This window comes from Oxyura jamaicensis, chromosome 22 (assembly GCF_011077185.1).
Source record: "Oxyura jamaicensis isolate SHBP4307 breed ruddy duck chromosome 22, BPBGC_Ojam_1.0, whole genome shotgun sequence".
NCBI lineage: Eukaryota > Metazoa > Chordata > Aves > Anseriformes > Anatidae > Oxyura > Oxyura jamaicensis.
In genome coordinates, this window is record NC_048914.1 from 5142917 (window position 1) to 5169709 (window position 26793).

At 45.7% G+C, this 26793-nt stretch overlaps 1 protein-coding gene across 1 annotated transcript in view; it reads right to left on the reverse strand.

The window, feature by feature from the left end:
• Positions 1–1026: 1026 nt before the first annotated feature.
• Positions 1027–26793, reverse strand: part of ZMAT4 (zinc finger matrin-type 4) — a 67730-nt gene continuing 41963 nt past the window's right edge. Inside the window, exons 6-7 of the mRNA XM_035345146.1 lie at positions 20530–20626; positions 1027–13694 (exon numbers count right to left, since the gene is read on the reverse strand). Coding sequence (XP_035201037.1) covers positions 13679–13694; positions 20530–20626 — 113 coding nt within the window. The 3' untranslated portion in view covers positions 1027–13678. The remainder of the gene's footprint in view (positions 13695–20529; positions 20627–26793) is intronic.

Here is a 26793-nt window from a genome sequence, read left to right on the forward strand (position 1 = left end):
GGGGACAGTAGATACTCGCTAGAATCACGGTGCAGCAGCTGGCCAGCTGCACGGTCGATGGCGCAGCACAAAGCAGCGGTGCTCAGGGGTTCACAGTGACGGCCCCTCAAGTGGTGCTTCAAAGGGGTGCCTCGAGGCCGGCAGCCCCTGTGGGAAAGTGCACACTAAATTACTGTGCTGTCATCTGCTGGTCCTCTGAATGGCTGCCGAGTTCATCAAAATGGTGAAAGGGGCCCCATGAATATTAAATCGCCAGCAGAGTGAACAGGTCCAAAAAAAGATGCTTTTGGCAGGAACAGGTTGTATCGGAGCCCGTGCTGTGTGTCCAGTTAATAAGGGGTGAACTGGGGCTGAAAGATTAATATACTTTTTCAAATTCCTTTTCTTTTGGCCTGTGCTAGCATCTAATTGTTCAGAGGTCAGAAGGCTTTGTTTTGCTAATCTGGCAGGAGAAAAGGAGCACTCACCGAGTGGGTGGGAATGCAGAGCAGAGCAGGGTATGAAGGTGCCAGGGGAAAGTGTCTCAGCCGATGAGCACAGCCGATCTCTGGGTGACCTGGACGGAGCCAGCCGGGGCAGCCGGCTGCAGCTGGCACTGGCCATTCCCTGTGCATCCCCCTGTCCCTGGCACTGCACCCTGCCACCACCCCCGTGTCACCCCTGTATGCTCCTTGCGGAGCACGGCTGTGATAGAGCCAAGTGATACAGGGGGCCTATTTTAAGCATAGGGAATGACGGCTCTGCCACAAGAAAGGAAAGGCAGCTTTGGCTGCTCTTCCCACAGGAGGCAGGTCCCTGCCTCACAGATTACGCCAGAGGCTTGCAGGAGGGCGAGGGGACGGCTGGTGGCTGCCACGTCTCTGTGAAGGAAACAGGCAACCCCTTACTCCAGAGCACATTGAAGGTGGACAGCATTTAGCTGGCAGGAAATATGTGCAACTGAAACCCATCCTCAAAAATAACAATAATAATAAAATAGAAAAAAAATAATTAAAAATAAAACAAACAAACAAAAAAAACAATCTAACAGATTTCAAATTATTTATTTTTAACATTCCTTTTGAAATACTTCTCTACGATTGTGCTTACTTCAGAAATGGTACATACACAAATATCCTGTTCTCAGAACAGAAATTACCAGGTTGGACATTGTCACATACAAAACACACGATGCGCTGAATGTCAATGGAGAGCATTGTACAAAAACACCCTACAAGCAAATCACAATGTGTGTAATTCTCATCTGCCAAGTGACAGCTCCATTTTTTGTCCATTGCAAAACAATAAATTTATTTCAAGTGCTGGGAAATTAGGTGATGGTTCTAACACTATTTAAAGATCCCAGACTTGAAATAATACATGACATTTATAATAGCTAATTTTGCAGATGCTTACTACCTTTTTCCTCCTGTCTAGTTTGCTGCCGTAATTATGTTATACTAAAGCTGATTTTTTTTCCAGTCTCTGTCTAGTTTAAAGCTCGTTGTTTCCATTTCAGACCCAAAGAAGAATCTGTGCACCCTAAAGCTTGTCCATGTTCTAACTATAGTGGATACTCTAATAAAAAAGCAGTGCATTTTGCTATAAACCTTTATTTGCTTATATCCATAAATCATCACCACTACAATTAATCCTAAATTACATAGAGCTGATTATGAAGGTGAAAGTCAACAAGAACTCTAACACGGTCACTATTGCTATTATTGTAGTCAGAAAGCATCACCTGCAAATAGAAACCCGCATCTCAAAGGCGGCTCCGTGCCTGCCCCGCCAGCACCGACCCGTGCTGCCGCGCCACCAGGGCTGGGGTGATGCCGGCTCCCCCCGGCCCTGGGAGGCTGGCAGGGCTGACGGCTGTGCTGTGCTGAGCAGCGGCTCCCTGGCGGTTTGCTCTGCATCCATCACCGGGGCATTTTTAGCTGGCTACTGGTTGAGCTTGTGTGAGTGCATGGACAGATCTGACCTGGAGCTAGCAAGGCAGCTGGGTCTTTGGAAGCATCCCTGCTGCAGAAGTGCACACAGGGTTTTAAATTAGTGGGAGGGAGCAGGCTTTCTGCACAGCAGCCTGTTCCCCAGCCGAGCATGGTGCCACAGGCATGGGTGATCGCCAGCTGGTCCCTCTCCTGGCACCAGCTGAGCCCAGGCCGGTGAGGAATGAGGCCTGGGGAGGGCTCTGCCGGCCCAGGGGGACGCAGGCGGCTCCGCACTGCTGCTGGAGACGAGACGTGCATGGATGCCTGCACACCACCAGAGCTCTCTCCTACAAACCATCCGAGGAGTCCTGGCCAGGAAAGGCAGGGAACAGGCTGAAGCCAGGTAATTTGGAGAAGGAAATCAACAGGCCTTTGGTCAAAAGAGCCTTTTTGCCTTCTTGTTTTCAGAGCTTGTAGGCACTTACTGTTAAGTGGCCACCAATGTAATGCTGAGGACAACATTCAAAATAAAGATGAGTTTTACCAAAATGCTGGTTCCTACTGGTAAAGCAGCGCTTGACTGCTTTTCTTGTGCATATGATTTAATAGCTTGGCTTACGGAGCTTTCCAGGTCACATCAGTGCATGCTGGGCTGTATCAGACACTTTGCTGATTTATACTGCCCTGCTTATCAACTGTGCTTCACTGCCCACTGAGTAAAATCACTAGAAAAGAGCATGTCATCTAGCTTTCTAGCTCTGTTTTGTAAGGCTTTAGCCCAGTGGCAGTTCTGGTCTCCTCTACAAGCCGCTTTGCTTTAGTTTATGCCAGCTGAGAAAGCGTACTTGTCCTCCATTTTCCTTTGCTTTTTCCTGCTTGACTCTATGGAGTAACATACCACAAATCACCATCTAATTCAATCAATGCTAAAGCAAAGCCTTGTGGTCTTTCAGTTACCGCTTGGTCTTGTTCCAGACGGCAGATCCCAAAGTCAGCGCACCACCAGCACAGATGCAGTCCTCAGGGCTTGATACAGGACTGCACAGTGAGCACCGACAGACCGTGCCCTACTAGAGCCACTGCAGCCCAGCACAGCTCATCTCTTCCAGGTGGCCTCCCCCTGCAGGAGCCCATGGTCTCAGCGTGCAGAAGTTGTTCGGCTGTGCCCAGCTCCCCTCAGGATCTGGACACAATTTTGCAGAATATTGGTGCTTCCATCTGCAAGATTCAAGGCAAAAATTAACCTGAGGACTTGGGGCAGAGGGTGGGTGGAGGGTGGGAATTGTTGTCATCAGCATCGTCGTTTTACGGAGATTCATTTTAATGCATCACTGCATTAATGAACTAAAGGTGTATTTGGAAGTGACTCATATCAGGGTGGGGGGAAGCAGTTGTGACAGGACTTGTGGTGATTTAGAGAACTGTGTTCTAAGCTGGGCTCAGGCCAGACTTTCCAAAGGTACACACTGCTTAAGCCTGCGGAAGCAGTTGAAGGCATAGACCTGTGCAGTCTGTGCCTCAAACTGCTTTCAGTGGCAGGGTCAAGGAAGAAAGCACAGTGCCACCTTACGAATCAAGAGCCCCTGCCTGGCAGCCCGAATAAAAATACCCAGTAGCACAAGCATCTCTTTGTGTTCTGTAAGGCCACACACAAAGGAAGCATCCTTGCAGAGGGTCCATCCGAGGGCCCCTCATCCCCAGCAAGGCATCATCACATTCCTGGCACTAGCCAAGTTCCCTGTTCATTATTTAACACCATGCACCTGCTGCATTCCATATTTCCCAATGAAGATAATAATTTCCTCATTAAGAAAGCTATTGAATCAATAGTACAGAGCTGTGGCTGAATTTAGGTCATTTGCCTGTTAAGACCAGCACTAGTCTCATTAAAAATATGTGCGGGTGGGACATCACAGAAGATTCTATTTTGAACCACCTTTTACTAGTTCTTCCTTTCTGGATGGAAATGCTTGTTCTGATCTATTTCTGAATACTGGTTGTCTCCAGGCCTTTGAAAACCCCCTTCCAGCCCCAGGGTGCTGATCTCACCTCACAGAGCAGCACTTTTCCACCACAGCCCACCTGCAAAGCACCTCAGGGCCGCTGAAGGATGGGGATTTCGCTTTAGCAAAGGGAACAGCACCTGCCCAGCACCTGCCAGACGTGGTGGGGACTGTCCTGCTCTGCCCTATTGCACTGGCCCTGCCTGGTGGGGATCCGAGGCACAGAGCAGAAATCTGCGCAGAGAGCAAAGCCCCTGTGAGATCCAGACCCACGATGGACGCCCGTGAGGAAGGACACCGTGCTCAGCTCTGCAAGGACAGGAGCCTGCCAGCAGTGCTAATTAAAAAGGATGCTTCCTTAGCGTGGTGGGACAGACTGTGGCTCTGATGCCTGTCTTGGATGCCACTGAGGGTTCAGGGCCACCACATCCAATGGAAAATAAAGTAAGGTTATCCTGGATATTTGTTGCCTTTGGCTGACAAGGTGCAAAACAGCTTTTTTTGTATTTTCATCATACCATTATTGCTATTATTGCAGGCTATAGCAATGCAGTAAAAGGCAAGCTGCCAAACTGCCACGTATTTTGATTCAAGCAATCACTTAAAACATGAACTTGTGAGAGGCTTTATGCTTCAGAGAACAAGAAAAATCACAGAATATGGTCCTAACTAAATGCCTAAAGGACTGTTTAAAATATTGTTAGACTGTCTGATGAAATAAAGGCTTTCTACAAGAACTCAGTGTGTACTCACAAAGAGTCAGTGTTGTCAAATACTGAATTTGAACTCATTCAGTTATTTACATTTACTATGATAACAAGCATGATTATACTAATGGATTGAAGCTCTGGAGTGAAACATCCATCCCACGCCTTTGCTTGGTCTTATTACTCCAGCCACTTTCTCTACAGCAAATGCTCACAGGGTTTTTTTTCCTATCTCATATTGCTCCTTTTGTCCCATACAGCCTGCAGTGGGTGGCTGCAGAAACTGCAGGCTGATTTCAGATCAGCAGCCAGGTTCCTTTTTTTGTGGAGCTGGTGTGATTGAAAACACCTAATTCTGCACTGCCTCCCTGCTCACAGATCACTGAGAGGTTTCTCTTTCAAAATATTGTCACTCAATATTTATGCAGCGTTTACATGAGTAGTGCCTATTCCACTCTTCAGTCATGTGCCTGCTGCTGTCATTTTGCACAGCAAATGGGGATGCTCCTGAGGCTGGCAGTGGCTTTCCCTGCCTTCTCCTGGCTGTTCCTTCCAGGGCCAGGCATGGGAGGGCAGGGACCCATTTCCAGCTGCAGGAGCGCAGTGCTGAGCTGCAGCACCCCCTTGCAGGGCACTCCTCAGCAGGGACAGCTTTGTTGGCAGAGGAGAAAGGATGAAAAATACAGCCCTGTTCTCCCTCCAGATGCCCTTTGCTGACTGTGTGCTTTGATCTCAGATTAGGAGAGCATGTTTAAAATTTAGTGATGCTAAAACTGGACTGGGCTTAAAGTTACTACACCCCCCCCCAGCAGTAACCAGCAGGAGCCCCTGGCATTCAGCCCACACTGGCCAAAAAGGCTGGCTTTTCCTCCACCCCACTCCTCTGCCAGGGAGCTACAACAGCAATTAGAGGAGTTAGGCTGGGAGGGGGATGTGTTTTTTCTTCCAGATTTTTTTCTTCTGCTTCCAATTTCTTTAGTTTCTGTTTTCATCTCTCTCCTTTATCTCTTGGCTTTTTGCCTTCAGGCCCTTTTCTTGCTGAGCCACGAGGGAAGGAAGGTGAAGAGCAAAACCAGCACACACAAAATCACCTCCCAGATCTGAAAGCCACAGAGAGCCTGTGTCTGTGCTGTGCCAGAGAGAGGTCTGTGCATCTGACACAGCAGGGGAGAGAAAGGGGATGGGAAAAGCAGAAAGAAAACAAGATAAACACTCTCCTAGTGCCAGGATCTGGAGGGAAGCCTTGGGGATGATTTGGGATTAAATGCTGACAGCAGGGGATGCAAACTGGAAGCAGATGGAGCCAAGCTCCTAAATCACCTAGCCACACTTGAGAACATTCAGCTCCTCATCATTCTGAGAACCTGGGACAAAAGCATTGCTTATCCTGCAGTGTCGTGAAGTTGGAAAACAGTCAGCATGAGGAACTGGCACTCAGGGCTTGTTCTTCAACGTTCCTTGAGCCCCCACTCGTCTTGCTCCTCCCGGCACCTCTGCTAGGGAGCAGCGGAGCACAGCTCCAGCTCTGATCTGCTCCAGCCTCTGCAGTGGCTGAGGATGAGCAGTGGCTCTGAGACCACATCCAGGCAGCTGGCATCTGCTCGAAGCTTACACCTATGGTAGATGTGAAATGCAGAAACCCAGAGAATGAGCAGTGCCATTGTTCATTGCTGGCATATAAATATTCTGCTGTGGTCAGCTGCAATAAACAGGCTCCTAAGCTGGGTCAAGTTTTTGCCATTTGACAAGTCAAAAATGTCCAGAAAAATGTGATATTTAGGTTAGCTTGGACCTGTCACAACAGACACAAAATCCTATTAAATTATGCTTGTTGAGCAAGAGAGAGAGAAAGAGAGAGAGAACCCATGTGAGCTATAAAGAAAAAAAAAGCAGATATAAATAAAGATAGAGGCAGAGAATAGTAGATCCTAAAATGTGTGCAATTTCATCTTTTATACAATAGACACAGCTTCTTTCTTTCCTCAGACTGGAAAGCTAGGCATGACAACCATCTCATCAACAGCAGCATATAATAACATCTCCTTGCTATTAATATGCAAATTGAAATGCACACACTGATTAAAAACATATTAGACAAAGGCTATTGTCAAAGATCTATGAGAACACCATGAGGCTCGATTAGCAAGCAGTGGGCCACGAAGGGGATGCTGCTTAAACTGTTCTCTTTCAAGCCTTGGCACAGCAAATCCAGTTCGTGCCATCGAGGCAAGCAAGCTGTTACCATCACTGCCGCACCGCTTCAGTGTGGCTCCCACCCCGTCTGCCCTGGGGGAGCAGCCCAGCTCTCACAGCCCCTCAGGAGCCAGACGGGGCCAGGACTAGGTGGGGGTCAACTCCAGGACCAGCGGGCTGTGGGTGTGGGAGGGGAGCCAGGAGAGGCTGGCCGGGGTGATGAAGGGCTCTGGCGCATTTGGCGGTCCTCTGGCACGGAGAGGCATCCAAGGCAACTGTTTAGCCTCAGCTGCTCATGTTCAGTCCTGTGCCTTTAGCAAAGCCACAGCCTGCAACCCCTCTGTTAAAGGATGTGAAATGAGGTCCTGGCAAGGGTACAAGCCAGCTGCACTCAGAGATGATTTTGAGTAGTACTGGCAGGATTATGACATGCACAAAGGTGCTGGGAAAATGAGGAAATGATATAGAGAAGGAATTTTATAGTTTGCTTTAGCTCTCCTGTGACTGAGGGTACAAGCAGTAAGTAAGAAAGAGATATAAAAGTGTAATACATTGCTCAGTCCTGAAGAGTTCTGCAGCTGCCTCCTGCCCCAGCACTTGAAAGCTAGAACATACATAGCAAAGATAAACATCACTAGGTCAATAGGAATAGCTCCATCATCCCTATTCTGACACTGAAAATAGGAATTAGACTAGAAAATTTATTCTCAGGTCTTGAAATCAAGCTCAGTGCAGTAATATAAGTGGGGAACACATTGGAAAGTCAATGGCTATTTGCTCTCTCTTTCTTAATGTCATGAATATCGAACAGCCAAATTGGGTCCTCCCTGTCTCACACTACAACAGCGGTGGAGGTTCCCAATCACTTCTCGCTGGTGGGAGAGGAATTCCAGCTGGCCACATGCTGCAGGAGCTCAGAGAAATCCAGAGAAGTGTGGCAAGCTACTAGCATAGCCAGGAGGAGGAATGCAGACTTTTGCATAAATAATTTGAAGATTATGGAAGGTGGTTTTAAAGGTCAGGACTTGCTAATTAAGTTGATGCAAGAGGAACTTAACAAAGAAAGTACCACTTACGTACCAGGAGTATTCTTCTCCCATGATTAATTTCTTTGTATTAAGTGGAGTGTCTCAGGGCAGAGTCACTTTACACACTGTTGCCATAGAGCTTTATTGCCTTAGCACAAGAAGCCAGTTAAAAAACATGTATTATTTGTGCTGTAATATGTCTGCGCATAAAACACTACAGAAAGGTAGCGTCTTGCCTTCTGAAACATGACCTGCAGTCTTGCATCAGAGCCTGAAGAAGCATATTAGTACGTGCTACAAAACTTAAACGCAACACGTCTACGAGCTTACAGTTCTGGTGTTTAAAATCACGCTTCCAGCTGCCACCCAGTGCCTGCAGTGCTCCAGTTAGCACGGGCTCCTTAGAAATTTGTGTGTGGCAAGACATAACCAGACTGGCAATTATTGAGATGTACTTTCCTTACAGACTGTCTTGCACAGAAATTTAAGCTGGGGAACTTTGATCAGAACAAAATTAACTTTTGTAATGTAAAGATGTGCTGCATGAAAAATGCAGCCTGTGTCGTTTTAACGAAGAAATCATAAGCAAGTGTCTCCACCCTTCAATTTAAACTAACCTTCAGGGATGCAAGGGTTTCACTGTATCCATTTTCAAAGCTCTCAAACATATCTGCACACAGCATTTAAGCCTGGGATGGTATACTAGTCTCAACATCAGAGAAGACTATGCAATCTGGAGGCATTTCTGTAGGGATCACTGACTTCCCACTAGGAGATTTGTCTTTGTATGCCTTGCTTTGAAGGCCTAATGAACTTAGGAAAAGCAAGAGATTAAAAGGATTTAGGGACCAAAGCCTGATTGACTGGGCCAGGACAACGCTGGCAACAGAAGCAAATATTGTGCTGCCCTGGTTACCCTGGTCTGAAGCAGGGCAGCAGAGGGGGCGACAGGGTGTCTCACGCTCACCTCGCACGCCTCTTGCTCGCTGGGATGTGGTGGCGTGGGATGTGGCATTGCAGTCTTCAGTGCCTCTCCTCCTGCACTCCCACCTATCTTCGCACCACCCTTGCAGCGTCTCAGGACAAACCATCTATCACAAAGCTGCCAGAGTGGCATAAAATGTTGCTTTTCTAAATTAGATACAGGTCTTCCACCTTCGGGCATTCTCTAAGACCAGGCAAGCCACCACCTCCAGGCCGGGCAGGACAGCAGGGGAAAAGGATTTGTGCCCTGGCTGTAGGGTCTGAGTTCAACCCAGCTCACTGCAGCAGAAGCAGAGCTGTCTATACACAAGCCTAGGGAAAGAAATTGTGTTTGTGCTGTAATTAATTTGCTGCAATTAGCTTGTAGTGATTACCTGAGCACAAAAGTTGGAGGATTCTTTTTTCTCCTGGCAAAATTGCCTCTGCAGCAGCCTAAGTGCAACCTGGAGGAAGGAGCACGTGTTGCAAGACGAATCTGGGGGGAAGGAGGCTCAAACAAGTCAGGCTGCACATGCCTGAACGATGTGCCCTATTTCTGTACATCAGTCTCTCTGTAAAGAGGCCACTTAGCTTTAGAAACACTGTCTTATATTATTACCCAGAACACAACAAATGAAACAGCCTCATAGCTATGAAACCTAAGGAGATGCTTACTCATCTGTGAACAACCCATTCTCCTCCACACATGAAAGGCGTTGATGCAAGTGCACAAATTAATCATATAGAGCTTCTGTAGTACTTTTTACTGTCCCCAGAGAGTAAACAATTAGATTCTGCAATGCATCTGACCCTCCCCTTTGAATGACCGAAGGCAGAAATGCTCAGGTCATTCCCAGGGGCTGGCTCCACAGCGAGCTGAGCTCCAGGCTGTCCGCAGGATGAGCAAAGGTCCCTCGTGCTGCTCGTTCTTGTGCTGTGCTTGGATCCCCCAGCGAGGAAGAGGACGTGAGACACGGCTGGCTGGAGGAGCACGGTGTGCTGCCAAGTGCGGGCCAGTGGCACAGCGCAGGGGACATCTCGGACATGCAGGCACCTCCCTGCATGCCACAAGCTTTCTAACAGGAGAAAGCTGTAGGTGTGGGAGCCTCTCAACGCAACTGCAATGCAGCACGCACAAAAACAATGCAAGTATTACATACACGGGCATAGGCAAATAGAGGCACACAAACAACTCCGCCTGCAATATGTTTTAAACACAAAACATGAAATCAGCAGGAGTCAGTGAAGAGGTGAGAGCACTGAAGGGACAAGTTTTTGTGATGAACTCTGTGGGTCCTCACTCTCCCTTTCAGTTACACAATCATTTTCCTCCACTAGACATTCTCCTGACTACTATATCCAAAGAAGTGAAGGGAAAAAATCACATCAGACAGACTGTAAGCTAGAAGAATTTGTAACTTACTTCAGTTGTCCCTTTTGTAAGCAGAAGATATTCTTCAAGCACGTAACAGCATCCCGTGCACTTATTTACAGAAAACCTCAGCACCTCCTCGGCACTCCCCTGACTCCTAAGGGCTGAGGAGCCAAGAGCTGAGCCTGTGCCCACTGTTCTCATGGGTGATGTGATCTAAGCCACCACCTGCTGCTGCTCACCACGTGCTGAGCAGGGAGAGAGCTTAACAAGCATTAAATACTAATTTCAAACAAGACTGGTGCTTCTCTACATCTTCCACTAAGCCACTCAGGCTAAACTAAACTAAGCACAAACAAAACATAACAGGAAAGATTTTCAAAGCAGATAAAGACATTTAGGCAAAATTTAAAATTCTGCATGAATTTTGTGTTAATCAGCTATGAAGATAACCAATGGATCACTCCATTCTGTCAAGTCAATTAGCCCAGCTGTCATACACACATAGCACGTCCTCTGATTTAATGCCAAATGAAAATAAAGCACTGAACATTAAGTATATTTGCAAATGGATTTCATATGGAAAAACCAACCAACAAACAAACAAAAAACCACAATGCAAAGTCAAAAAAGTCTCTTCTTAGACTAGTAGGGGTCTCTTTAGTCTTCATTGCTGGCAGGCAAAATAACACGGGCTTCTGTGGAACAACATCTACTATTGATTTTCTTCCTGATTTAGGAGAATTATTTTTCTTCTCTCCCAGAGATTTGCAAAGAGTCTTCTCAAAATAAATCTGTTGAGTTTGGGCTTTTAATCACCTTTTCAAGGTATAAGAATCATTTTCACCAACAAAAATAGGTTTGTTTTCATTAAAAGGTTACCCTGGTAGCGAGGTAGTGAGGGATTTCAGAGTCCCAGATGAGACAGTAATTAAAAAGCCAGTTGCACAGCATAATCATAAGAAAGGAAAGCAGAGCAGCTTTCCCTGGCTCTGCTTCCTGCAGCAGCTGTCACAGGGCTGCAGCAGAAACGCCCTGCAGCTGGCTGCAGCGGTGCAGATCAGCAGGCCACAGCAGAGGAACTTCTTCCCACAGTGGGGAGAGGCACGAAGAACAGAACCTTGTCAGCAGCAGTGAGACTATTTCTTGTTCATGCGGCATCACAAGGTCCCCTCCATGAGAAGTCTGCTCTTGCTTCATCCCACAGGCTCAGTTACACCTAGAGTTGCTTGTAGCTACACAGTCCTACAGGTACCAGCGCTGATTTCAAGACAATTACTTCTTAGCATGTGCTGCCTTGTGACTTAATGACTTTAAATATTGCATTTGCCACAAATATGGTTGAGCATAAGTTTACATGGACGTTGCCTTGATTTTACTTGCACATCAGCCACTCAGATCTGCTCTGCTGTACAATCCCTTTGGGTGTTGCTTCACTCAAACTGAGACCAAAATTAAGGCGACAAGCAGTGCCTACAGCGTCCTCTGCTACCGAGCTCACTAACTTACAGGCGACCATATTACAAACATACAACAATGGCAATAATACTGTAAACAGACCAATGACATTTGCATCATAACTGCAGGTTTCCAAGTGACGTGCCCAACTGTCTCTCATCTGAAACAGACAGCACTGCTCAACACCAAAATGCAGAGCAATACACTTTTTCTTCGCTTTGGTTTATTAATGTGCAGAGAAGCAGATGGAGGACACAGATTAATCACCTATGGATGATTTGTTCACTTGGCAGAAAATTCACAAACCTGCAGGCCACTGTGGTGAGTTGTGGATTAAATTAGAAGTTTCCCGATGCAGAACCAGCAGTGGCGGGTCACTGCTCTTCCATGAGATGCTGGAATTCTGTTAAATGAACTGATGGATCCACAGACATCACTGCTCACTTCCAAAGACACAAGACAGCCTCTAGTTGAGTGGGCACAAAAAGGAAATGTCAGAGCCTGTTATTTCAGAGATGCAGAAGCAGGGAAACGGCCACAGTCTCAGAAGAATTGTGCTACTACACATATAAACCAACCAGACTGCTCTTTAAAGAGGTGGTGCTTAATCTCTATCAGCATTCACAAGATAGGTTTGCTGCATGCAAAGTGCACTAACCGAGTTGGTGTAACACAGGCCACAGCAAGGTTTGTTTTGCATTCCTTGTAGGACCTACTTGAAATTTGATCTTGTTTCTTACAGTTCTTTGCATTGCAATGGGCTAGGTAAGAAATCCAGTCTCCTCCTGCTGACTGCAGTAGAAAACCTAAATTAATTGCGAGCTCCCTCATTTCCAGTGGATTCAGTTCTTTACATATCAGCTCACCCCAAAGCCAGGGAGGAATTCACACCCTCCTCACCAACGAGCACCAAAGTGCTACAGACTGGCACCCAGTTGGGATCTGCACAGCGTTCCTCTTGGACATCCAAGGCTGTTGATTTTTTTTCCCCTTCAAATACTCTGAGGCTTTTTCCTCCCTGTTAGCAAGGAGCCAGTCCCTGCCACGGGGCACAGGCTGCGCAGCACTCGGACCAGGGTGCCACGCACAGCGGAGCAGAGCCCGGCCTGGAGGGCTTTCCTGAGCAGCCGGCACTAGGAGGTGTTCCTGAAGGGTCTGCAAGGCGTGCAGCTCCTAAGGCTGACTCCTGCCTTAGCGCAAAGCTCGCCGCACAGCTGCGCTCACCCCGGTGCAGCCCCAGCTCCCATGCAGCGAGGGCAGCTCTGGGGACAGGCGCAGGTTGGCCTCCGTGTCCTGAACGCAGCCTCCACGCCGGCCTCGTCCCCACTACCTCCCCGCGGGTGCAGCGGGCAAAGCGCGTGCAGCAGGGGCTGCGCCATGCGCACCAGGCTTTAGCTGTGCATTCAAAGTCGATAAAGCAGATGGCTTCCGTCTAGCCTTTAGGAATCCTACCAGCAGGAAAAGGATCCTACTCTTTCATTTTAGTTTTCTTTGTTCAGTGAACTGTTTGTTTCTCTGAAGACAAAGAGGAAAGGAAAACATTCATCCGTTACACAATCCCTGCGATTCATTTTTGGCTGTCTATGTGTTGACACAAACCATGCTGGAGAAGGTGAAGAAAGCATGTTTATTTCTGGTTGAAGACTGATTACATCACTACCATGGATAATGTAATAGAATAAGTTTATACTCTCAGAAGAAATCTAGGAATAAATATGAAAAAGTAAAATATTTTCTTTCCACTGTCTCTGACGATGAGTGATGATTAGGTGTTGTATTTACAGGATAGTTATCATACTCTAGACTTTGTGCTGAATAAATATTATCTTGAAAGGGTAAAAAAATCCATTGAAATATTTTAACTCACCACAATATTAAAAAAAAAAAATCCATGTATTTGTCCAAAGCGAAGGTTAGTTACATGTTAATTACCGAATCCCCACAGGATCATTGTCCAAGAAAAGTATCCTCTCTTCTCGCTACACAGCTCCTCCCCGCAGAAGAAGTCTCAGTGCTTTTCCTTGTTTTGACTGATGAACTACTACTGGTTCTTCAGGCTGCAACACAGGAACAGAGCAGAAGTCACTCTCACCCTTGTTATTTCTGGCTTGGGGCTAAGTCTCCATGCCCCTCACTTGCATCTGCCATGGGAGCCTCTTGCTGCCCCTGCCCAGCACACCGGACCCTGCCCCATGCCACCACCTTGGTTCTTTCAATGTGAGAGATGAGGAAATCTCAGTTTTAAAAAAACATGTAAGCACACTTTTTCTGCTTAAAACATTTGAAATTTTAAGCACAGAGCATAAGCATAGATTTTATGAAAGAAAAGTGCTGTAACAACTTGAAAAAAGGGCACTTTCTTAGAATCCTCAATTTAAGAGACCAGCAGAGCCTGAGAGAATTGCCTTGTTTATGAGCTGTCACATTCTCGGCCAACGAGGAGTTTCTCATTCAGCAGCCATGGGTTAGGCCAGATTTACATTGTGAGAAATCAGGCTGCTAATGCTTTACATGAAAATAATTATTAATCTGTACAGCAGACAGCATGAAACAAAGTTGCACCAGCCATTCTGTGGCTTTCAAATTACGATCAAAACAGCAGATATCAAAAAGATCTTTATTTTCACTTACTTTAAAGGAAAGGGAGACAATTTAATCCTGTAATGAGAGAAAGTATTACACACTTGCTCTTTATAGGCAGTGTAATTATTCAGCTGCTCTCCAGAATCACTGAAATAATGACAAATTAAAATGCCTTTCAATTCCCTCCACCTTTTATAACTATTCATCTTCAGGAGTTATTATCACTCCAAAGGATTCTTTATATTTTAGGCAGCAGCCACTATACATTACAGAAAGCACATGAAAAATGGTACTGCTACCAATAAAAGTTGCAGTCATCAAGGTAAGAAAAAAACACATTCTACTTTGTTGTGAAGCACATGATACAACTCAAGTATTTCATATAATTTTCTGAAATTCCTGAAATTTATCGGAAATGTTATCCCAGCCTGGCGAGACAGGACATAACTGCGCTGCTTCTTCGTGCACGCTTGCCACGTCAGACACCACAGCGAGGAATGTGTCAGCCACAACGGGCTGTAAATATTTGTTTACACTTTCTTTAGTTATTGGAAAAAATATGGAAATGCAATCACAGTGAAGAGTGACATTTGTCCAGGCATGATATTTACAATGTTTTGATTAGCTCCGATTTCTGAATAGCCAAGCAGTTTATGTTAATAAATACCCTATTCCAATTAGACATCTGTGTTCTGAATCAGGAAAAAAAAAATGCTCGCAGGCACTAAGCCTGCTGTCATTTGCTCCTCAGCAGGCCATTAATCATCTGGGCTTTACAATCCAACGACTGTGGAAAGGGCTGTGAGGAAAGATCTTCACACCTCAGAGTAAACATGGCCATTCTCAACCCTCCGACATTCGTTTTAAGCAAATACTGCACTCCAGTATGTTTAGATTCCCACTGAATCAGTCCTACCCCGATGGCAGCTGCAGGAACGGGTCCCATCGCTGCAGAAATCCTAAAATTAATCAGAAAGCAGGAGTTTGAAGGGGAAACCTAGATGCGTATTAGCATCTATGAATGTGTAAATGAGCGGTTAGAGAGAACCAGAATACATTTGCAAATTCTAGATGTGGCAGAGAGGTCTGCCTGTTTGAAGAACCTAAATAAAGGCGAGAGGATCAACCCTCCCCCCTGCGGATGCCGGAATCACCATCCTGGTGCAGCCAGGCTCCGAATCGCGGGGCCCCGCTCAGCTCCCTGCAGCCAGCCAGCATGGTGGGGGGCAGCACACAGCTCCCGCTGCCAACAGCTTACCGGGGCGTGAGCCCAAGGGGCCAGCACGGGCACCAGAGCGGGGCCGGGCTCTGCTCTGCAGCCACGGGACCCCCGCGCCCCCCTCGCCCTGAGGGAACGCTTCCAGCCGGGCCCAGCAGTGCTCCCTCCCCAGACACTCTGCCTTCTCCGGGAGGCCACGAGCAGCACAGCACGCCCTCCCCAGTTCCCCCACCCGTGCACGCCAATAAAAGCAGGGAAGCGCTTTTCATAGAGCCGCAAGCTGACATTCAGTGCTAGCATTTCTTTGCCCCCAGAACTTGAGTATCGCCTCTCTCCTTTCACAACCACTAGGACTCTAATTCTCCCTTATTTGTTGAAAAGGACTTTTAGAAGATCTTTGCAGCTTACATAAACCACAAAAGAGCGAAGAGTTTTGTTTCTTTCCTATTGTAAACAGTAAGGAGCAAGGCCAGCATGTGATTTTCTTCCAATGTTTCAGAGATAACGTGACCTCATTCGCACGGCTCCTCACAAGCCGCATTTTTCGGTTGCCATCAGTCCCCATAGAAACCGAGCTGCTGGTGCTGACCGCGGTCCAGCTGAGACGGGCACTCGCAGCCCAGCGCCTCACGCTGCGCTCGTCCTCCTGCTGTTTTCTGCTCGTTTGGGGGGGACGGAAGGGAGAAGGGGGGATTTAAAAAAAATCGCACATCTATTTCTGGAAAGCAAGTCAAACAATGACTCAATCATCGCTGCACAGTTCATAAATCCCTAATTAAAGGTTTAGCTCTCCTTCCCACTGCAGATGTTCCAGAGTCCAGCCACATTTCAAACCCCGCTTCCGCGCAGCATGTGCTTGCATTCCCAGCGCAGAGCAGCACCCAGCCCGCAGCTCCACCGCCGTACGCCAGTAACCTGCAGCTCCTGCTCAGCTGCTCTGTGTGAGCGCACAACTCCGTCAGAGCAAAGATGAACACTGCCTGACCCCTGACGTAAACAGACTGGATGCCAGTCTGTTTTTTTAAGATTTATGTTGTCTTAAAAGAAATATTCGTCTGTATCTGGCTCTGGCTCCAAATTCCTCACTTTATTATATGATATTAATAAAAAGGATGCATTCTTGCTTCCTTTTCACATATACACCTTAAAGTATCTGCACCCTGGAGAAAAAAGGGGAGCTAGTAGACATTACCTTGCTTTGCCGTTTGATTGGCCAGAGGGATAAGGACTAGCTCAATACTAGCTATCTCCTTCTGCTTCTTTTATTCAACATCAAAATAATAGCCAACACTCTTTCAGCTATTTTTCTCCCCCACATTTCTTCCATGTTTTGGTCATGCAAATAAATTCAGCAGGAATCATTCAGATGAAACCCCAACATTCCTGTAAGCAGCCAGCAAAGCTCTCCCATCAGACCCCACTGAAGGAAGAGCAGGTCAGCCACGGGCAAAGCAGCCTCTGACCTCCTGCCCCACGGACAGGGCTCTGGCACCAGCAGCACCCGTGCTGAGACACAAGGGAAGGTGCAAACAGCACAGCCTGCTGCGCAGTCATCCAGGGGCTGCTGTACAGGGTGTTATTTAAAGCAACTCCAGCAATGCCTTGGATGTATGGTGCCCTCTGGAGAGCTCTCGAGAGCTATAATAAATATCCACTACTTGAGTTGGTCCTCATAAAGGTTCTTCTCTGCCAAAGCAGCTTCTCAGAAAACTCTTCTGCCTGGTATATGTTGGGTGCTACCAGCTTCCAACTTGCAATCACCTTCCCTGGTAACCTGTCCCAAAGCTAAAACCTTCTACTTTATGACCCCTTTTTTATTATATTAAGTATGACAGCTACGTAAAATGTTTTGTTGCCTTGGCAACTGTAATGCACTAGCTTCAATCTGGGTTATAAGGAAGAGGACAGTCTTGACACTAACCCACAGTAATGAGAATAGCAAAAACCAGTGGGCAAGAAACTAGACAAGGCATGTGGCTTCCTTTGCAAACACGTGCAGAGCCATTTGCTTCCCCTGCACCCACAAGAACCAAGCTCACGGACAAGGCAGCAGTGGAAATGAGTGCAGAAGAGCCACATCTGGATTTCAAAATGAGCTTTCTGTGCATGGAAGAGGTAATCATTTGCAGATAGCATGGCATAAACAAACAGAAGCAGCCCTGCCAAAATCTACCGGGCTTGTGCAGCTCTGCTCTCCCTTTGGATTGGAAGCAAGGCTCAGCAGAGGGCTGGTGCCCCCTTTGTCACTAGTACATTGGCCAAGATACAGTGGAGAATCCGTTTTCAGAACACATTCATTTATAGCACTAGAAATGAAGATTTCTTCATCTTTGTCTGCACTATAGACGTCTTCTATAGTCAGGAACACAGCCTGTAAGAACTGCTTTACCTTTCTGAATTCTTTCACTGCATGCTGTTACCATAACCCCACAGAGCCAGCCCCGTACCAGCACTGTGTACGCGCTCTGTGCATGCAGCAAATGGAAGAACCAGCGCCACGAGACACCCCAGGCTCATCACAGGGCTGCACCCCTGGTCCAGCTGCTTTAGCAGCACAGATGGCTCTTACAGAACCCTTAAACCGGAGCAGGGGCTGTGCTGGTTTAGGATAAAATGTTACGGTAACTTATTTCCTCAGTCCCATACAGAGGACAATGAAGCCACAAAAACGCCTCTAAACAAGGAGAGCAAAATCTGGTTACACACTAATTTCAGGGTGGGAAGAGCTTTTGTTTTGCACAAACCCAAGCTGTCGATCTATTGTCTCCCATGCTTCTGTGCTTTCCTATAGGAGCTGGAGAGAGCTGTGCAGTACTCAGATACTTAGGCTCAAAGAAAATTGTATAAGAATGAACAATGGATAGAGGAAATAAAATAATCAGAGCAATTTCCCATAGAAATTGGTCAGACGAATGTCTCTAATTGGCATTTCATTATTACATTTGTAACACACTTTTGTGTGAATTTATTACTTTGTTTCCTCTTGAACTGAATGCCCATAAATCTCTTGGGACAAGATTTGAATCATTACCAGTGAATGGTAAGAAACTAAATTTAGAAAGACTGATAAAACTATTAATCTGTGAAAGAAGGAGGTCCTTAAAAGTCCTGCGGGCCTTTGAGCCACTCTGGTGCTCCCTGCACAGGCTGACTTGATCCTCATGGAGATGAAAGAGGAATGGGCCTTCCTATCAATAATTCATGTTTTTTTCAGAGCTCCAGAAAGCTCAGGGACCATCTGGGAGTTCCACTGTGCCTCGGCCCTGGAGTTGTGCACTGTCATGTGGCTTGCTGCCATCCAAGTGAGGTGGGCGGAGGCACCAGGAGCCCCCAGATGCCAAACCCAGTCCTCACCATCCTGGGATGTTCAGTACATCATACATCATGCTCTGGTGCTTTCCTATGGCTCACCCAGTGCCCCGGTGATTCTGGTCTGGAAGAGTCACTCTTGTGACTAATTGCAGGTGACTGAAAAACAAAAGGAGAAAAAGCAGCACCCACCCATGCTTAAAAAAAAATTGGCACATCTCTTCTGCACAATCCTATCTCCTTACCACGAGGCTTCTATGATTTGAAATGAACTCCTTTTTCCTTTGCAATAAGAGCAGCACCAACAACAGCAATAATAATACAAACTCAGAAAGACTGGCAGGGGAAGGATAAATTACAGCTCCATGCCCCGGCAGCACATCACAGCTGCTCTCATTTCAGGTTTCCAACAGGAAGAGCTGTCAGCTCTATTTTCCTGCAGCGGGAATTGGTTGCGGCGGGTACTGACACTGATCCCATCGGCACTGTCCCTGCATGCGCAACCTGCTGGAGTGGGGATGTGCCATCAGTTGGACATACCAAAAGAGAACAGGGAGGCAAGAAATGAAGTACTGAGAGTCTCAGAGGAAACTTGTGGCACAGCCTACAGCCATCTCTTGACTGCCTCGCCTCAGCCCTCTTCTCTGCAAAGCCATCCAGACTGGGAGGTGCTGCCAGAACAATTACAGCCACTCAGCAGCTGCCTTTCCCTCCACTCCATCCATCTTGTGCAAAGAGAGGGAGGCAGAACAACACCTCATTTGAAAATCTGACGCCATCAGTTCCTTCCGCTAATTAAGATCCTGAATATGACTACATGCTCAGGTCCAGGAAGCGTAATGTCTGGAAGACATTCAAACACTGTGAATAAACAGGGCAGTGATAACATGAATATTACAGGGAATCTTTGAAGGTCTAACATTAGCAGGAGAAGGGCTACATTGTCCTTTGGTAGCTTAAGCAAGATGAGACATTAGTACTTATTGCCGGATTTGATCATCCTCCCTCATCATTCAGACTGCACTTAAAACTACCTGTAGTATTTCAGTAACTAATGCACCTTTGATATCCCTCTTCTAATCTGGGCAACCCTCGGTACTTCAGCCTGAAATGGTTCCCAAAGCTCACATGTAAGTGTATTAAGAGAGATTAGTTCGTTAATCTACTCTTTGGTACCACATATCTCTATCACTTCATTTTAATAATTTGTCCTAATTGACAGAGCACATTTCCCATAAGACTCAGAAACTTGGGTAGTATGTAATTGCTCTAAATCACAGCACAAACATTTTCAGTTGGAAACACCTGAGCCCATTTTGCTTCCAGTGCCTCTGCTGAGGCTTAACACACATAAGAGGCTCCCGACTCGGTATGGCATCACAGTAGCTGTTGTTAGCTTCTTGGTTCACTGCTGCCCCTTTGTTCTTTGCCCATCCCAAACCAATACACACTGTTCAGTTTTGTGGGGATGGGCAAATATTTGGGTTCCCAAGACACTCTGATATGTTCCAATCAAGCATTTCAGCAGGGAGAGACAGCAAACCTTCCTCCGTGCCCTCACGCCGCAATGGGCAGGAGATGGCGAGCAGACTGCGCTGCCCTCGGGGGGCACCCGGCAGCCCCTGGGCTCAGCCCACAGCTCCCCCTCCGTGGGTGCCTCCAACATCTACGTGTAACACTGGCAGCACCTCAGATGAGGAGAGTAATGCATTATTTTATATATTTGCCTATTCACCTAGGTAGACACAGACAGAAGGGCCCAGGAGCAGGGAGATACCCACTTGGTCTGGTGCTTGGAGCCCTTCAGGTGCGCGTGGTACTGCTCTATCGAGTTCAGCGTGACGTTGCAGATGTTGCATGTGTAGCTGCGCTTCAGGCCTGCAAGAAAAGCCAGAAGTGTTAATTGTGCACCGGCTGAGCATTTTGAAGTAGGCTAGGGGCAAGCTTAGGACTATGTAGGGAGAAAAACCACCTTATCTATGAAAACCAAGGGGGAAAGCCAAGTAATTCTTATCTTGCCTGCAGAGAACCATTTGGGGAAAATAAAACAGTGAGAAAAATGCATGGGTGGTTACCACAGCTGGGGACCTACTCCTCCTCTTTAGCGGTTGCAATTTGCTATTCCTCTTTCCCCCTGCCTTTCTGCCCCACACACCACAGGCCAGGGGCTGTCACTGGCACTGCAAAAGGCATCTGCCTTCGGAAATGTGCTGAGACTCCTCGTCCTCTGAAGGAGAGAAAGACACTGCCAGTCAGAGGACTTCCATTCCAGGTCCCTGGCACAATCCTGCCTGTGCCACAGACTGTTCTGAATCAAAATGGCAGCTAGAAAAGTGCAAATGGATGAAGATGTCTGAAGAAAAAAAACTACCAAAAAAAAAAAAGAGCATTAACCCTTGCCTCCTGCTAGCATCTAATTAATTAGAAGGCACTCAGATATAGTGTTTCATTTCCAGTTTCCTAGACTTTCTCCTTACAGTAACCTTGCTATTTACTTTTCCAGTCCAGGGTACACAAGCATTAGGGAAGCCTAAAGGAATATTTATAAAAGGCACAGAGGGAGCAGAACCAAGCAGGGGTCAGAGGCAACTCCCTTGTGGAGACCGCAGTCCCCATAGCTCACCATCGCAGGCACCTCTCTCCCACGACTCTCACAAAGCATAATTTTGTTCACACTAATGAGTACTGAGGTCTCATTTATTCCTCTGCTCTTTTGTAGCATGCACAGATCAGAGTGTTATTCCTCATCATTGCATTTAGAGGCCGGACCACTTAGGGGCTTTTGTTTTCTCCTTTCTTCTTCTTCTTTTTTTTTTTTTTTTTTTTTTCCCCCCAAAAGGATCAACTCACATGTATCCACTGAAATGAGAGGCTGGATTTGCTGAGCACATCAGCTGATCTCCAGAATGCCGGCACCCAGCAGCCTGTGTCTGAAGGTTGAGCTGCAAACCTGGCACGGGTTGCCTGGGGGCCATCCAAAAGCTGGCAGCCAGGAGCTCGTTTGCCTGACAGATTTACTGTTGGCTGCAATACCTGTCTGCACCCCGACCACAGAGCAGCCCTTGCTTTACTAATTTTAGCCTTCTGTGGATGCAAACAACTATTCATAAAGGCGTTACTCTCACTGCTGGCCAGCTGAGCACCACCGAACTGACATTGCAGTGGGCTCACAGTGGAAATGTTATTAGGAACTTTTGGGGTTGTTTTCATCTGTTTCATGTCTGGGTTTTGTTAGTTTTTCATTTTTAACATCCAGCAAATCTCTTAGCTGCACCTGCTATTTTCCATTTTCCTTTTTTATTATTATTATTATTATTAATATGGCCACAGCTACAAGTCATTTTCCAAGTAAATACCTCACATTTTATTTTATTGTAATGTAAGTTGCAGAGAGCTAATACAAGTTAATGCAAGAGCAGGCAGCACAGGGAAGTGCTGGTCTCCACCGAAGTGCACCAGTAACATGCATACAAGCTTTATCTACTGCCAGCAAAGAGGAGACAACTGGTGTCAGCAGCACTGAATCAAACCACATAGACACCTCCAGGAATATGGGGGGGGGGCACAAAAGGGTGGAAGCTGCATTCCCACACGGGGCCGCTGGCCCCATGAGAAAGAAACTTAAGCTTGAAGAGGAGCACTCACAATTTTGTGCACAGAAAAAGCACTCCGAGTAGGCAGCATTTCTCTGCTAATTCACTGCTCTGTGTCTGGGCACAGACTGCAGGGCAAAAAAGACCCAGACAATTAAGTAGATTCATGCACATCTCAGACAGAAGCTGCAAAACAATTTATGAGCAAAGTCACAAAAACAGTCTCTGCACATTCACTGGAATACATCCAAGATGAAGAATCAACAAAAATTTGCCTGTGCTTCGTCTATTACCTATGATCAAATCTCAAGGCTCTGAGACATTCGCTGCAGACAAGACATTTATTCACCTCAAGAGCATGAATGCACAGAACATGACCACGAGACCCTGCAGCGTTATCAGGGCAGTCACAACGCAAACAAGAACATGATAACAAGAGATGAGCCACCTTTCTTTGGAGATATTCCCAAGTTACAAACTGTGTCTAACTGTTGTGTAACAGCAAAAAAAAGCAAGAGATGGGAGATGATTTATGCATACAATAAAAATTGCTCATTTAAAAATTGTAATAGCTTTTACATTGCTACCAAAGTTTGTTTTTTTTTTTGCTGTCAACTGAGACTCAGATAGGGAGAGTTATTATTGCTTTTCTTCTGATACCATCCTTCCCACTGCATGTTGTTTCAGACCTTTTAATAAAGTGAATTGTCCTGGTTGTATCTCAAGGAACGGGGAATTTCAGAGTTAAGAAGTTCAGGGTTAAGGATGGAATCTCTATACATCAAAGCATGAGAAAAACAAGCACCTGTGATGCCCAGAGAAACACAAAAAAAACTATTCTCAAAGTCTTGCACTAAATAAAAACCAATTTGTCATTTGACAATTTCCTTCCCTGAAGTGTAATTTAATGATTATTAAAATATAATTTAACTTAAGGCTGAGAGCATTCTCAGTTCTCAGAAGTAGAACAAAATCAAGACTTTGCCTTCTCTGAAAAACTGAAAATCTAAAAATAGTAACCTAGCAGACAGGCAACAATCAGAATTAGAGGCAGAGGAAAAAGGCCTTTTCCCAAGACAGCTTGCTGCCCGGTGACTGGTCAAAATGACCGATATTATTTTTGGTTTGTGTCATTGTGTATTTCCTGGAAAGATGCTCATTTTGGTCCACTTCTGAAGTATTTATTCCTAGTGCCCTGGTACACTCCTCCCTCCCTCTGGAAAGGACATTAGCCTGCTTCACACATCACAGATCAAGTAATTATTTACACACTAATGTTCTGATTTTGCCTTTCTAGGCGGGTATTCACCCAAACCATTCATTAATGACTTTTGCAATCACATAAGAACACTATATTGTCGAGAAAGTTTCTCCACACCTGCAAGGGCTTTGGTGCATAGCAGATCCAATTTGTTTCTCTTTTATTATTATTTATTATTTCTCTGTCTGCAAATGAGGAGACCACTATCTGGATTCAACATCTATTTTTTGCAGGAGGGATCAGAAGCCACCAGCGATTTCTGGTTTCTATAGTCGGAGCAAACTTGGCAACAAGGCGCAAAGGGTCAGTACAACTCAGAGTGCCAGAGTGCCCGGGAAAGGATAAGGCTCTCTTCTCTCTGCTGTGTACATACCATTTAACTCCATTATTCTTTCACCTTGGGAAAAGAGTACAGTGGTTTCAAAGCAGAATTACAGAAAGTCACTTCTGTGCCTCATCTAACATGTTTTTACTGAAAAGACAGAGTGTGGCTGAATGTACATTAAATGCCTGTTTCCCTCCTGGATATCCTTGAAAAAGAGAGATGGCAATCCGAGTGTTCCTATTGCTGTTATGTAGGGCAAGACTTGACATAAATTAAGCATATAAATGCAGGCCTAAGTGTTTCCAATCCCCTGATTCTGTTGTCTCCCTTAATACCCTGAATGTAAGAGAGTGGTTTCTTCTCTCCTCCCTTCTTTTGTATTTTAACATCCTAGTAATTCCCTTGGCATCACAGGCAGTATTAACATCACTGACATTAAACATACATTGGCATTACAGTAAACCATTGATGCTAAAGTAATTTCTGTCCTGTTCTCCTAGAAATAAAGGGAATTGTGAATTTCAGAGTCTCTGTGGTCAGGTTTCTGCTTTGCACTGATTCACTTCCATGAAGATCTGAACAGAGCATTTCAACCTTAATTGAAGGGCTCAGCTTAAAATACCAGAGTTGTGGGATTCTAACCATGGGCTGCTGAGTTCTTTAAGGACAGCTTTAATGTACCATATAATAGTCTCTTTGAATTTCCAGTGTTGTTTCTTCAAAGAAATTGTTCAAATACTTCATTTAGAAGAAGTAATGTACAACATTATCAAATGTGATCAGTTTATGCTTACCATAATTAGCCGTACAGGATATACACTAACCATTCCCCAGCTATGTCTTACAGACAGCAGTCTGCAATGCCAAGGTGGTCCCAGCCAGAGTAGTTTGTTAGTAAATTCTGTGTTCTGTCTATATTCACATTTACTTTTGCATCCTCATGACATATCAGCATTCTCTCCTCTGAATCATGACATGCATGTAAAATTGAATGCACTCTTATATCCATTAAATAAAATATTAAAAATTAAAGTCATTAATGTCATTCTGCATAAAATGCATTAAAACACATTCCAGGGGAGCACTTGTTAAATCATTTCTTACTAACCAAAAGCGACAGCACAGTACAAGAAGTATTTATAAGGCATACAAGGAAATTACGAGCCATGAAGGAAAATAAAGCTCAGCTCTTTGCCTGATTTTTCAAGATAGCATCTGCACCTCTGACAATTTACCTTTGTATGGAGAATACAGAGGCTATAGGTGACAATAACCCTGTGCAACCATTCCAATTATGCTTTACTGCAGAGGTTGCTATATTTTACTCTAGGGATTCATGGTGCAATCCCCTTGACAGGCACTGGTTTGGGCTCTGGGGACTGGTGCCTTTCTTGTTCACCAGGTGCCAAGTGCTCTGGGAAGACGACTCATGTTCACATGGTTTATAGCATCCCATCTACAGGCTGGCCCCAAATCTGTCTCCATTACTCTGTAAAATTTAAGTTTCATTGGCAGGCACAAGAGAGAGCCAGCAGAAAGGCAAGACCCAAGGCACAGCACCCTGAAAGGAGCTGCAGTAGTTCAGCTCCCTTTGCTCTGCACTCTGCAGCACCACTGTAATGGCACTTAATTTTAAGCTGTAATGCAACCCTGCCCTGCTATCTAGATCTCACACAAAATCATTGTTCTCCATCACCCTGAAGAGCACCCACCAAAGCATTCAGACTACGTGACCGAATGCTCACATGCATCGTAGCTTGACCTTGGAACACACTAGAGAAATGGTGCTGTTATTGAGACGTCTTTTTGCTCCCTCCCTCCCTTTTCTCATTTCTGAAAAGAAGTAAGATTTCAAAATTGCAGGATGAGCACTTGGCAAGAAGAATCAATGTTTTTGTTTCCCATAAATATCACTTGTCCAAAAATATAACTCTATTCTTATTTCTCCAAATACACATTCATATTTATCAATAAATATTTTATTATAGCCATTATCAAAGCATCAAAGGCTGCTGAAATGTTGTACTTCAACTGACACTGCTCTTTCCAGGCTTACACAACGCATCAAACATTAGTCTCCCACAGTAGTCAAAATAGAATTAATATTTAACTTGTGTTGGGAAAGCCATGGAAAGGAAATGAGTCTGCATTCTAGTGAACACCAAGGTTGCAAAACAAGCAGAGGGAACAGAGAGCACACAGCCCTGACACCAACCACGTCCTGCAGACACCAAATTGCAGGACACCAAAATCAATGGTCAAACGAGGTCTCAGTGGCTGATCCAGGACAGGCTGCCGTTGGTAACTCTGAACGTTTTTCTTGAAGTAATATTTGACACAATCTGCCAAAGTTAACTACTGAGCTCACCTCTGCCTGCACTGCGGGTGCTCACATCCCGCACGGTCCTGCTGGTGCTGGCAGGACACAGAGCCCTCCAACTTCAACCCTCCTAAGCAGGAGCTAAATGAATAAAACACTTTGCCGTTGATTTGTTTACAGTTAATGACATCTTCAGCCACTCCTGAGCTTGGCAGAGTTCGGAGTACTAAGCACTTCCATGTTACTGTCCCAGGTTTTATTTCCCTGTGTATTTTCAGCACCGGGCAGTGACTCAGCCACATGAATCATTTACGGCATTGTGAGTCACACCGGGTAGCACACGAAGGATCTGGATAACCATTACAAGGTTTACTGGAGATCAAGAAATGCACAACATACTGCATAGCCATTGGTATTTAAAGGGGAATTATTTCCTTTAGCAAGGAAAAAAAAAAAAAAAAAAAAGGTATCTTAAAATGTTAATTCTTTTCCATATGGTTTTGAAAATCAAAAATCAAACCTGTACTTTTTCCTCAGCCCATTTCA